General features: G+C 43.3%; 1 protein-coding gene across 1 annotated transcript in view; it reads left to right on the forward strand.

Annotated features, from left to right (window-relative positions):
* The first annotated feature begins 548 nt into the window (after window positions 1–548).
* The window catches only part of LOC124995890, a 59,564-nt gene continuing 45,863 nt past the window's right edge, over window positions 549–14,249 (forward strand). Inside the window, exons 1-3 of the mRNA XM_047568633.1 lie at window positions 549–852; window positions 1,200–1,292; window positions 3,142–3,323. Coding sequence (XP_047424589.1) covers window positions 1,231–1,292; window positions 3,142–3,323 — 244 coding nt within the window. The 5' untranslated portion in view covers window positions 549–852; window positions 1,200–1,230. The remainder of the gene's footprint in view (window positions 853–1,199; window positions 1,293–3,141; window positions 3,324–14,249) is intronic.

The following is a 14,249-nucleotide window of genomic DNA, read 5'->3' on the forward strand; positions in this document are numbered from 1 at the left end:
CCCCTCCCCTCGCGCCGCTCAAAAATGTCTCTCGGGTCGGGTTGGGCTTTTGCCACTTTCATGTACTCCTCGTAAATATGTAAACTAATCACAAATTTAACATTATTTTGCTAGAATACTCGAAAAGTTGCCCACACCTACCTTAGCACAGGTTGAACAGTATCACAACGAAGACCCATGCAGTTATCAGTCGAGGTGTTTCTCAAACAGAATTGAAATTACACAAAGAATAGCCTATAAAATTGAAAATGCTACTAGACACACATCGTTTCAATTTTTTTACGAAAACTGCATATAATGCAATATCAAACTGGATGTTGCCCAAAGAATATTAATTGATTTTTCCTTATAAGAATGACAGCAAAACTACCGTCAACATAAAGCAAAAGCAAAAAAAATCATCATTTCCCATATGCAGACAGTACTTGAACGCAACACGAGTGCCGAGTGTGTGTGCGTGTGTTGCTCTGTGTGTGTGTGTGTGTGTGTGTGTGTGTGTGTGTGTGTGTGTTTCTGTGTGTGCGCCCTCGCCGTGTTTGTGAGGCAGAGAGTTGCGTGCGAAGAGCTCGACATGTCATTCAGAGGAATCCGCCACCTGAAACGCGAGGAAGTGAAGGCGACTCAATTGGGTATAAAGCATCAGCCAACATCTGCCCCGAGCAGTGCAGCGCTGATGAAAACATCAGCTCGGAGCTCGTACGCAGGACCTCTGCTTTATTTTATTCTCCCTGGGATTTATCGCTGGAGTCGGTGCACGCCGTCGGGAGACGCATCTCATCTCCGCATTTAAAGTGAATGTGACGCCACAGCCATCACGATACTGGAATTAAGTGAAAGTCCGAGACATCTTAGGTAAGTGTTTTCTATGTGACGTTTGTGTGTGATTTGAATTTTTAAATTTAATTTTCAAGGAGCCAACATGTCTTAATGCGCGTTTCTACTTACTAATCAATATATTTCATTTATGTTTTTGTTTTATTGTAATTGCGATTATCAGCCCTTGAATTAAATTTACTCTAAATGTTGCATTTTATCTTTTACAGAATAATAATCCTATAGTTTTAGTTTTGGATTTAGTGCACATTTCATCCCAAGGGACTTTTGCCTTTGACATTGGGTGACATAATGTGCAACAACTACCTTACACTTTGTAGTTCCCCTCTTCACCCTCACGTAAAGTTGCTCCGTGTCATCCGCAGCGCACCTGTTCCCTCCACGGAGCGCAAGATCATGATCCCTCCTGGAGACTGCATGTACGCGGGCAGAAAGAGGAGGAAGCCCGTCCAAAAGCAGTTAAGCAGTTTAATTTTCTGCATTTGTTAAATCAATGTTTTGTTTTTCTTTTTTTTCCATTGCCTGGCAACGTGCAACAGAAACCTTTTTTTTTCTCGGCTTGATTAGTATATTAAAGGCAGTGAATTACAGGAAGTTACTGGCTAGCATGAGCACGAAAGTGTGAAAATAAAGGGGTTTAAGCTCTGACTGGTGCAGATTGTCAATTTTAAATGTAGTAGTGAAGGTCACAAATAACATCAGTGATTGTAGCATTTTTTTGGGACTCATACTATTAGAGTTAGAAACTAACTTTGTATGTGCATATAGTTATTATAGTCACTTTTATTAACGGTCCTATAGGCTTATGAGTCACACTTTGCATTTGCTACTTTAGGTGTCTGTGGCTTTTGATGAAAGTCAGCGGATGAGTCGTGATATTTGGTTATAGTAATAATTTGAAGAGGGAAGTGGTAATTTAACAAGGACTCTGACTTTTATAAAGTTTTAATGTTTTGCCTCTGCTTCTGATCTGAAAGGGAAACTTTGCCACATCAAACTCATGTTTTGTGCAGCGAAAGCAATTGTTTTTGAACCTCCTAGTTTTGCCACACTATTTGCAAGTATTTAAATTACTTTGAAATTCACTTTTAGTGTTGCTGTTTAATAGTGGAACGACGATGCTACCTCTGCGCCTTATTTTCTTATGCTTTTTGTTGAATTTACCAGTGAAGTAAATTTTACTTTAATCTGACCCGTCCTTGACATTTACATGTATTTCAAAATACATTTATTAGTTGGGTTGTCAGAATTAAACAAAGTCTAGCAATTCTTGTAAAAGCATTCTTCCTTGGGCCACATGAACAGAAACTCTCAGAAACTGAAGCTGACCATAACATATGTGGATTATGTTAAGTTAGACTGGGAAAGCTGCGGCACACCACACTAAGATGCACAAATAACTTTATGCCCAAGGAGCATTTTTATTTTCTCTGCGGCACTGGGAAGGATCGAGGCGCGTCTGGACGATACCTCTGATATCGGGAGTCACTGTGTAGAACAGACACGGCACATTTAATGTAAACCTACGGATATTCTTCAGGGGCTGACCCCCCGATACCACGAATCTCCTAAATCATGTCTTGTTTTGGAGGGGAAGGTGCATGGTGTATCGGGGGCGGCTGAGGCAGAAAAAAAAGAAATACGGTTTAAAGAAGGGCAGACTAGACACGTTGCGGTTTATTTGTCTCTGCTTGGCTTGCGGTGCTTGCCATATATGATATTTGATATGATCCATATCCATATCACAATATGATCCAGGAGATTCTATCATTGTAAAAAAGGAACATCTAATGAGCACGTATTTGTTTCGAAATGAATCCACATCAGTTTTGTGCCTTATAAGTCACATCGCTCTGAAATATAAAGTACTACAGTTCTCAATAAATGTTCTTTTGAGTTAAGCGTGGCATCACTTGTACCCCTGATACAGTGACAGTGCTGATATGACTGCTTTTATTGCACACTGTTTTAGACAGTTAAGTGTTTAGAAGATTTATATGAGTGATTATTTAATGGCGTTATTGCATAGACCAAGATCGCTGTAAGCTTTTTAAAACAACCTGTGACACAACTTCGTGTAACTCCGGTTTAGACTAGCAGTACTACACGTCCAACAAGTCAGCGAGTTAATTCCTCTTCTCTGTGCTGCTGCTGCTGCTTGTCGAGCTGCTGCTTGCTGAAGCGTGTGAGAAATAAAAAAAGACAGTTCTTATTTTAATATCTGACTTCTGATTGTAACACGTCCGTCCGCACGCGCTCCCCACTGTCCTCTGAGCCCCTGTCTGTCTGTGTCCGTCTCGTCATAAGGAAGCCGTCCTCTGCCAATGAGAAAACCAACCCATCCAAGCGGCACCGAGACAGGCTGAACGCTGAACTGGACCGCCTGGCCAGCCTGCTGCCGTTCCCCCCAGATGTCATCTCTAAACTGGACAAGCTGTCAGTGCTGCGTCTCGCAGTCTCCTACCTCCGCGTCAAGAGTTTCTTCCAAGGTAAAGGAGGTCAAAAGATGACATTTGTAGTGCAAGCGGTGTTTTGTGTTTCTGTGGATGTGTGTGTGTGTGTGTGTGTGTGTGTGTGTGTGTGTGTGTGTGTGTGTGTGTGTGTGTGTGTGTGTGATTTTTTCTGTTGGTAGGAAGCTGCTGAGCTAACATGAGTTAGATTCATTGGGTTTATTGGCTGTATGTTGGCACAGAGGTTGTGTTCCACCTCTGTTATATGGATATGATTCGGTTACTGGATTACATATTAATTGTAAACTTACTTCTTATGTAAGTTATTACTGCTTTAAAAAAAAAAAACATGGTGATAAAATACTAAGTAATACAAACATGAGTTAATAGTGTCAGCATTTGTTGAAGCAGGAGTGGAAAAAATACATATTTACTTTGCTGTGTTCTGGCGTGGAAACGATCACTTTAGAGATTCAGAGAAAATTAATTAAACAAAAATCCCTTTCTTTCATCTGCAGACTTTTTCATTCTGCTGCTCGCGTGAGAACGGCATAAACTCTCACCTGTTCACACTGTTTTAGAAAACCAGTCTAATTACTAGTTTTCTCAAGCTTGTGAGAGCGGTTAATGTTTGTAAGAACTTTCTGTCTCGTCCCTTCAGCTCCCAGTCACCCCTTACTGTCTTTTTTTTTTTTTTTTTCACTTACATGTAATTAAATGCTACGTTGAGGCCTGCTCTTGTTTTCCCACCCTCCCACTGTCCACTGAATGCCGATCTTCGTCTCCCTAGCGTTGCTCCACAACCCACTTCAAATATTCATGCGCCGCTTCAGACCGTATTTTGTTGCCGGTGGCCTTGGGCAGCTGCCTGATCGGCCTCGGAGGACAGCAGCACAGCTGGACGTGACAGCTTTTAAGAAACAAACAGTGAGCATTTTTGCAAAGTTGAATTCAGATCGTTCGGAGTTCGGAAAACAGTCCCTCTGTGTTTCACTGTCCCCTTAGACCTTGGGCTGAAAGAAAACTCTGAGAGCTGCCTTTTCCGATAAGTTGGCAGCGAGATTTTAAAAGGTCTCGCCTTTGACACACGAGGCTCTCCTTTCTCGCCTCTTCTTCCTCTGATCCCTATAGCACCCTTAATCTCCATCATCCGATGCCCCGGATTGGCACGGCACCCAACTACTGGCATGCCGCGGCCACGCAACTTTTGCACACACACACACACACACAACTGCTCGTGTAGCTTAGCCATCACGCAAACTCAGCAGGCAGGTGCTAATCGGAGTTATCAAAGGCCCGCTCTGGAAAACAAGGGGCCGCTGCCTCGACAGAGGGAGACGCTAAGAACTGCCAGTGACGAGCACGGGCGGTAAAAGGGAATAACTGCATAACGCGTTTAGAAGTTGCTGAAAGTGAGTGGTTGCTGGTGTGTTTTCTGTCAGTACTAATAGCCAGCCTGGGCGCATTCACACACCTCTCCCAGCTCTTCTTCTTGAGCAGTTAAGACAGCATTAAAGGAGGCATTCCCCTGGAATGTTTTGCTGCTCTGAAGTCTTTGAATATGCATCCATGCAAAAGCCTCGTTGTTTACTGCTCCTCTGCTGGGTGCCTTGTTATCAGTGGCAGTAGTGAACAGCTTATCTGTCTTTTGATGCTTCACTAATGGGATTAATTAGAGTGGAACATGAGGGGATTTGGATCTGTATACATCTGGAATCTCTACCCTCGTTGCACTCTGTCTACTCGCTTGACTCTGACAACAGCGTGGTATTTTTCCACTGTTATTTAATCATGGTGCTGTTTGACCAGAGCTTCTCCAGATAAATGTAAGATGAGCAACACGTCCACATCCTTCCTGTGGTTTTGAACAACAGTCACAACTGTCTGTTTTCTCTAAAAAAAACAGTGAGTCATTGACAGAAATCGTGCAATGAAACCATGAGACCTGCAGCTTTAAGTTTCATTTGTCTTTATAACAGTTTCTAAGAGGAAGAATGAAGATTTTTTTTTTCTGGCGCAGTTCTCTTTTTTATCCACTGGGGGGTGGCTGTGTGAAGTTTCTGCTGCAGGTACTAAAGATGTCCTTTTCAGTTAGTTGTGATCAGGTGAATGTACGACTTGTTTAATCTTTAATAAACACAGTTTATCATCTTAATTAGATAGTTTAGCTCTCTTGTGCAGTCTGCCGAAACCTTTAGAGAGCCAGAAAAAAAGGGGAAAAATTGTAAAGCAGGTGCTTTTGGAAGCTCCCTAGGATTCCTGCCAGGTGCGTGACTGTTCAAGGGTGGAGCACACCAAACACTGTGTACATATGCACTTTATGCAAATATACCCCTAGGCCTTGTCGGTCTGCGTGTACTATTATTTGTGCATATACTGTGTCAATAAAAAGCGACATGAGGTGGATTCACCTCAGTTCCATCGTCGGATTCAGACCGTTTATCAAAACCATTTGCTTACAGGCATAGTGACACAGGACCTGATATGACTCCATGAGCTATTTCACACGCGAGGGAGGGAGAAAAGCAATTTTTGCAAAAGCATTTCATTTGTTATTTATAGGATTTTATTTATTGTGCTCGGAGAATATGCATCGGTGTGCAAAGGGAAGTTTACGCAAGGATGCCCCCTTCTCCGGGTTTTTAGGCGGGCCCTATTAAAAATTAACGAGTTAAACTCATATCTTACAACTGCACTAAAAAATTAATTTAAATTGTCGGAATATGTAATAGTTCTGCTGCCACAGTTTGCCGCCAGTTGAGAGGACGTAGAATGAACCTAAAGTCGCTTTTTTTCCTGTGCCGTGGCTCCAGTGAAAATGTGTCCAGAGGGGGCAAACCTCTGCTTTAACAAAATAATGATGAGAAAGAAAGAAATAAAAAAACAATATATATGTATATGTATATATCATCAATTCATAGCCTACAGGTAGTGTGGAACTCCACATTTGATTTAAATTTGCTGTGAGGTCAGGGCATTTATTTTTTTTATTTCCACAACTTTGAGGCAGACGTCCAATCAGGTAGGTCCATGTGAATATGTGTGTGTGTGTGTGTCTGCTTTGATAGTCAGCAGGCTGTAATTCCCTTCTCTTCCATGTTAGGTCTCTGCCCTCACTGTAATTGCTGAGCTTGTTAAATATTTACCCTTAGGATTAACTATCCCTCCTCATTTGTCTCTCTGCCCCGATTGCATGCATTTCTCCTCGGGTGCATATGTGTTTTTTAGAGTCTGTGTGATTGTGTTTCACTACTTTTTCCCCTCATTATCTGAAAGTAGAATATGCTTTGTTTCTAAACTTTAATCAGGTTACTACTGTAGTTTTAAAGGATTAGCTAATTAAAGGCAAACAGTGAGGGGAACATTCCCTTTATGATTCATTTTTTGTTATGGGTGATGTGCCTACGGGGGGTGTTGTTTTTTCTTTTTTTCTTTTCTTTTTTTATTTGTGTTTGACATTAAAGCGATCCAGATATCTTGTGGAGCAAAGCAGCTTGATGAGGAGCCTTCACCTTTTATTTCTTTCCTTTCACGCCACTTCGAGCGGATGTGAGTAGGAATGAAAACATCAGCGGCTCGTGATAAGAATCAGATGGAACTTTTCAGGACTGGCCCTCTCTCATGCTGCTATAAATAAGGCCATAGCATTGCACCATCACAGGCTTTGCATGTGAATGGGTCGTTGTAAATCCTGCTGCTCGTTGGCATAGCACATATATCAGAAATATCAAGCGTCGCTGAGCCTTGTGGGCTTTGTTTGCTTGTAATGTGGTCACATCCTCGCGAGCTGGAGTACAGCCTGTGGTTTGTGTTTGGTGCATTTCTTTTTTTGCAGACACGTGCCACGAGTCTGTCACTCGTGTGTCTCGAACAAAACCGAGCATTTTGGCAAATTCTTTGTGGAAAGTTTGCTGCGGAACAGGTAGCGCTCAGACGTCCAGAACAGTTTCGGTTTCAGTTAACACCCACAGCCCCTTCGGAAATAGAACAAGACACGGGTCGACCACACTGAAAATTACTACCTCCTTGTCTTCGCGATATGGAACAGGACATTAATGTTTAGATATAAACATACATCTCTAACAGCTACGCCACCAGATGTTTTTTTTTTTTTTTTTTTTTTTGTACGTCTAATGTGTTTGTCTGCTGAGCGTATCATTGCGTAATTGCCAGGGTGGCTATTTTAACCATGCGCACTATGTCAGTCTTTGATGGGGTGCGACAGAAGCTTATTTTGACGGCATCTGTCGCCTTCTTAGGTCTCGACCCTTATGTCACTGCGATCAGATTCCCCGCCACACCCCTGGGAAAGGAGCAGCATTTGCATTACTCCTTATATATTTGTCACTGCCCGTAACGCTCTCTGTCCTCGTGTTCACTCTGCATATAAGGGCATGTGTCCCTCATCTGTCTGACTGAAACCACAGACCTTCAAACCATATTGCTCTCCCTCATTTGAGTGCTCTTCACTGTTTTCTGCTCTTTTTTTTTTTAATTGTCATCCTTCGCTTTGACCTGAGTAAACTGAAGTTGATTGCTGGATTTGATTTAAGTTCAGCATCTGCAGCAAATTTGTTAGTTTTTTTTGTTTTTTTTTTGGCGTAAAATGAAACAACAAGTTGCGCTGGTATTACTTAACACCTCAAATGGTTGAAATTACCGAGTTGCAACATTGAACTTTGAAAGCCACAAAACTACTGTTTAATACCGGTTGCACAGTACGTGCATTGATCACAACCAAACAAGCTGCGTTTTTGCGTGACGTAACACATTCGCGAACAGCGCTATTTGTCAGTCTCACTCATCCATTGTGCTTTCCCCAGAACTAGACAGTGTTGGCAAACACCGACGCTACGGTGATTATCACATGTGTGCATCGGCTCCAGAGTAAACATTTCTCAGAAGATGAATGCTCGGGCCCGGTTCACGTGCGTGTCTTCGGACGCGGCGAGCAGCAGGTTGCTCTTTGAAACGCTACAAACTGAGGGATTAGGATGAGATTACTGTATTTTCTTGAAAACATTTCAAATCCCCCAAAGAAAACATTGCGTCAGTGTTGATGATCGACCTCAAGAGAGAAACAACGGGTTTGCCAGCAGATGATTTTGAGAGTTTATTTTACACACTTGAACTCGCAAAACAACACCCAGACTATCTTGAGCTTTCCAGAAATCCCTTAAATACTTTTAATGCTTGATAAACGCTCACACGCAGAAAGCGAAAAAAACAACTCATGTCTCTCCGTGAGACATAAAAAAAAAAAAAAAAAACATCCAGCCGACTTCCATTCAGGACTGCTTTGCTTTCAGTAAATAATCTGCTGTGAAAATCATCAGTGTCTTGCAATTTATCATAGGAGCCCCCATCAAAACAACATTTCATGCCCAAATATAAATGCCTGTGGTGTAAATGTAGCCGCGGCGTGCTGAGGTGTATTTATAAGCGTGTGTGTGTCTGGAAGCCCTCAATTAAAACTCCGCCTTCCCTCATAGTTTTAAGTCCACTCAAGGTGTCGACAGGGTATGGGTGCACATGCAAGCAGACGCAAAACAAATGAGGGACAAGTGCACCCGAATGAGTCAAGTTTGGTAGCCGCACACATTCATTATGTTCGCCTCAAAAGCTTAGATCTTCATTATACATGCGTGTCCCTAATTGCCAGAAGTATGTGAGCTAGTTTCAGTATGCGTTGTGTGACTCTAACTGCTGGCTGAGCTATAATAAAAGAGGAAGGAAAGGCCACAGAGCCCACAGACTCACGCCAAGCATACACGATTCATGACGTCAGCCGGCAGACAGGAGACGGTTTTGTAACCAACCCACCGGCCCGCAATAGAGGAAGGACGGAAGAAGGCAAAACAATCAGTCTGGACCCTCATTCTATCACTGACTAATTTAAGAAAATGTCATGGGTGTAAGCGCCCTCTTCTATTCCGGGTCTGTATCGAATCGAGCGCAAGGCCGCTTGACTTCTCATCGAGGGAAGTGCCGCTGCTTGATGCCCGCTTCTGAATGGAGTCTTTGCTCAGGGGTGAAAATGTGAATCGGGGCACACATTATAGACAGACTTTGTGTTTTGTAAACTCTCAGTGACCCCGTGCTTTTTTCCTTCCCTAATCCTCTCCAGCCTAAAGGCAGGCGAGATGGTAGGGCAGAGGCCAAGATGTATCAGCGAGCTGCACACATTGCGGATGATGCAAAAAGGTTTAGCAAGAGAAAGGTCAACGTGTGGTCAGCGTGTACTGTTGTTTTTTGGAAATGCCAGTAAATTATAGACAAAAAACCCCCTCTGCTGGTCCCGTTTTTAGATAATGCTGCTGGTATCTGTTTCACCTTGTCTATAAATCCAGTGTTAAAACTGATTACTCCTTTTACTCCTTAATGTGGATCACTCTGTTTAAATCTAATCAAGCTTAGAGTCTATAACCTCAGGTCATCTGTCTTTACATTTATATACATTATGCACACCGATCTGCCACAACATTAAAACCACCCACGGGAGAAGTAAATAACGTTGACCGTCTTGTGACGATTCAGTGTTCTGCTCTGAAACTTCTGGACTTGGCATTTGTGTGAATGTGACTTGGACATAACCCCCCCCACCTAGAGCAGAGCAGACCAGACACCCCCACCAGACGCCACAGGACACCCTCAGAAGGCCCATGTCCATTCTCTGACGAGTCACAACTGTTTTGGGGGCACAAGGGAGACCTACACAATATTAGATAAGTGGTCATAATGTTATGCCTGATGAGTGTAGACAGAGAGGATGTAGCACCCTTATTACTTTATACTGAAGTAAATTAACAGATTTCTTTATTATTTTCTAGAAGGGTTTTCTCTCAAACTGCCTCAGCGACTTGAGATGAAGAGGAAATAAAACACCAATGTTTGTTCTTTGCTACGCTTGTTGTGTGGGGTTTGTTGTTTTCTGTGTCAGCCAGCCTGTGAGTAGATTGTCTGTTTGGTGCCGACTGTGGAAATAGGCTAAATCCTGCTGACTCTATTCATCCCATGACCGGGGTGAAAATGTGTATCAGGTCACATTATAGAGAGACTTTGTGCGCACTAAACTCTCAGTGATCCCACGGCTTCACCCTTCACTGATACTCTGCAGCCCAAAGGCAGACAATTTTCACCATCATCGGGGGGGAAGTAATTTAAATTGTTCAATACCTTGATTTTAAAAAAAAAGAAGAAAAAAACGTCCCCATCAGCCAAACTTTGTATTTAGTGTTGATCAGTAAATCAGGACGGTGATCAGAATGTCAGGATTGTCATGAAGTTAGCTGTTAATGGGATTTTGTTCAAGTAGAGTTGTTGGGCCTTGTTTCCTAAGCATTTACTGAGAATCGGGGTAATTTTGACTCTTTGATGGAAGTGTTCATAAGGAAACATGATTGTTGCTCATGCTGATGATCAGCCTCCTGTGAAACAACACTAGTGTCATATGCTCTCGGGTTGAGTACTTGGCTGCGCAGCTCATTGACTCATTTATTGCGTCTTTTTTTTTTTTTTTAATTGAAAACTCAAAGCTCAAAGCTGAAGGCCGAACCCTTTCAACTCTTCATTCTCCCCTTGCTGCTTTAGAGGCCCGGAGGATGGAAGTCATTTGGAATAAGTTAAACCTCTTGGTTAATTAGCACCAACATGACAAGCTGTGTATCAGTGCTTACATGCTGATTTATGGGAGCCTTTACTTGTGCTTGCAACTGTACATTCTGTGTCTTTGCAGCACGCAATGCATCAGAGCCTGCAGGCTGCAAGAACCTCAGCCCATCAGTTAAATGTCAAGACAGATAGAAAGAGACTGGCCAGTGCTGAGCTGGTTGTTGGTGGCTTGAAATTTTCCAGTTCACTCTGAGCTGTTACATTTCATTTTCTGAGAGTATGATTATTAGTGAGGCTGTAACACATTTTTCTCGTTTTTTTTTTTTTTTTTTTTAAGGTTCATTAGATGTTTCTAATCAGCACACATTACTAAGCCCTTCTAATATCTGTATTGATTAGGATCCAGGGAGCGAACGGCTGCCGGAGCAGAGCAAATTTGCTCTCATGCATGATTTGCGTCTTCAAATAAGGCTGCAATTCCACTCTGTCGCCCCCCTTTTTTTTTTTGCTCCGTGTCTGCTTTCCGTTGCTCTTAATCTCCATTCTTGCGCCAACGTTTCAATCTCCCCATCGCCTCCTCTCTCCCCCTCCTCCCCTCTCCTCCCAATGGGGTTCTGCCCTCCTGTTTGTCTCGCTGACCTCCGTGAAAAGAAAATCACCTCTCGTCTCCGTGCGCTTCGCGAAGTGTGCGTGATCGAGCTAAATGCCAGCGCTCGAGATTTTTCTCCTTCCTCTTTCCTCCACATGCGATGTCTGTAATTTTCGTGCGATGAGTTCTATATACAAAGTCAAGACGTATGGTGGCTTAATGCCTTTCGGTGTACATGCTAACTCACTGTTAACACTCCTCAGGGTCTTCCTGTCCTTTGTTTTGGCATGCAAAAAAAACTTTGAACTCAAAGCATTGCAGGTGCTTATTTAAACTATGGCAACCCAGTCTTTATATACTGGGTCAGTTTTCCCTAAAGAACAATCATTGGTTCTGGTTTCACGCATTTATTGAAGTTAGTTGCTATATTCCTTCTGCTTCACCCCACACACACAGCCATTGTCCTCCCCTTTGATTCCATGTTAAAGTACACATTAGTTGCATGTCAGCCCACTCTTCTCAGCCTCTCGCATGTGCGTTTGCCCATTCTGCAGTAATCAGTCACACAATAGCTATTAACTACTGTGACAGACCAGCCATGCTAATCCTTTGTACGTGTTGAAAACCATGTATGGAGAAGGCGCCGTGCGCATTTAGCATCCTCACAACTAACTCATTAGTTGCTTGAATCAAACGCATGACACCGGCTTTGTCCCAGCTCGGCCTCTCGTGCCACGGACACTGAACTCGCTTGAGTGGAGAGACTCTTTGAGCCTAAGGGGGCCAAAGGAGCCCCCTGGGATCACAAAAGGCCATAAGTGAATTGCTCAAATCAGTGCGTCTGAGGGGGGCCCCCTCAGACGTTAACTGCACAGCGAGCGGAGGCGGCGCAGCGGCGGGAGGTGTGCTTTTTTGCACAAGCATGTGTGTGCGAACAGGCGAGCGGAGTGTGTATTGAAGTTTGAGTGAGTGTGAATGGACAGCTAGGTCTCATGCAGAGGGAGCAGAAGCCTTTGTTGGGCCAACACTATTGTTGGAAGCTGTCTTGTGTAATTACTGTCACAGCCGCCGCTTAGCGCAGTGGTCTGCCTGAGCAGGGCGAGCACAGAGGGACGAGAAGGAAAGCCCACCAAAGCCCCCGGAGATTAAGTTGATAATTATATAATGGAAGCAGTTTAAGGAGCAGTGGTGCTACAAACATGCTGACATATTCCAGCTGTTGTTTTACATGGTTTATGACATTATGGCATGCGAGCAGAAACCCTGTACCGTCTAGGATATCCACTGGGTGTGCAAACTGCAGTCAATCTTCAGTTATTGAACGGTAATGTTATTGGCAGACATATTCCTTGTTGCAAACATTTGTTCTGCTTTTGGTTTGCGCTGCAATGCGCTATTTTTACAAGCACGCATCTCCGTCCTTGCCTAATACCAACTACACTCCTTCTGGATTTGAATAAATAATTGTACACTGCCAGTTTATATCCATTACCCCACGCAGAAAACAAATAGGGTTCGTTGATCTCCGAGCAAACATACAATATGGCTTACAGATTTAGTACTGCAAAAAGCCACATGTTGAAAGCCCATTTGATAACTCATTAAACCCTGGAGCAGTCATTCTTTTCATTTGTTGTGGCATGTGGGCACTCGAACACAGAGGTTCTGAATTTCTCAGTTTAGGAAAAAGTTTCGCGACTGTTTATTGTGGGATCTCTGAATGCATACAAATAAAGAAGAAAATAAACAACGTGTAAACTGTTTACATATATTATCTCGGCCGTGGAGTTTTGCCTGTCTTGTCCGTGTCCCTTCACCACCCCGCTCACCTGGATAGGACAGGGTGAACTGACATAGTGACGGCCTGACATAGATCCACAACCAAACGCTGGCTCGAATGGCCACCAATTTCTTCCCACTGTGCACCCAATGCCTATTAGCTGCAGCAGCACTACCAATTTAACATGGCCACTCGCATAAAAAGCTCACTGGTGTCAGTAATGCGATCTGTTGATGGCTAAACCGAGCGAATGGAAAGGGCTATTCACGATTGAACTCGTTGACACTGCTGCTCTGTCAATACATGGGACATCTTACCAAGTAGAAGCCGTAACCAGTAAAATCACCGCGTGACAAGAAGAAAACAAAACTACAACAAGCTGCACCTGAATGCATCATGATTATAGACTTTTAAAACCGTCAACCACAAAGAAAAGCTGCTCTACAAATGTCGGAAGGAAGTAGCGATGGAATGAGTGCAGAGGAACTGAAGCATATGCCTTTGATAAGCAGTATTACTGATAGTGATCATGTTGGTTTTTTTAAGGAAGGCTGCTCGCGTGGCACAACCACCGCATGCACTACATGTCGTCAGGCTGCATCTGCATTTGGGGCTGCCCGAGCGCATTGTACGCCGGACCGTTTGTTTCGTCTGTCACCTCCATTTATCTTAATTGAAGCATGCTTCAGTGTGCAACAGTGGCCAGACCCGGTTCCTGCTGTTGTTCCCTAATGTAAATCGATATGTTTCCATGCGGTTGGAAAGATCACTAACCAAAGGTGGCATCTGACCCGATACAGCTCGATACGCTAACTACCATCAGCCAGATGAGGTCCCCTTTCATCAGCATTTGATATGGGAAAACAGCAGCACGTAACTCGCCCGAGTAAAAATAGTCCCTCAGATCATGTCATATACTGTTAGGGTTATTTGGCGAAGCTTCTGAGGTTGGGGTTGGGTTCGTTTCTTTCAGACAATGTGTTGA

This window comes from Mugil cephalus, chromosome 18 (assembly GCF_022458985.1).
Source record: "Mugil cephalus isolate CIBA_MC_2020 chromosome 18, CIBA_Mcephalus_1.1, whole genome shotgun sequence".
NCBI lineage: Eukaryota > Metazoa > Chordata > Actinopteri > Mugiliformes > Mugilidae > Mugil > Mugil cephalus.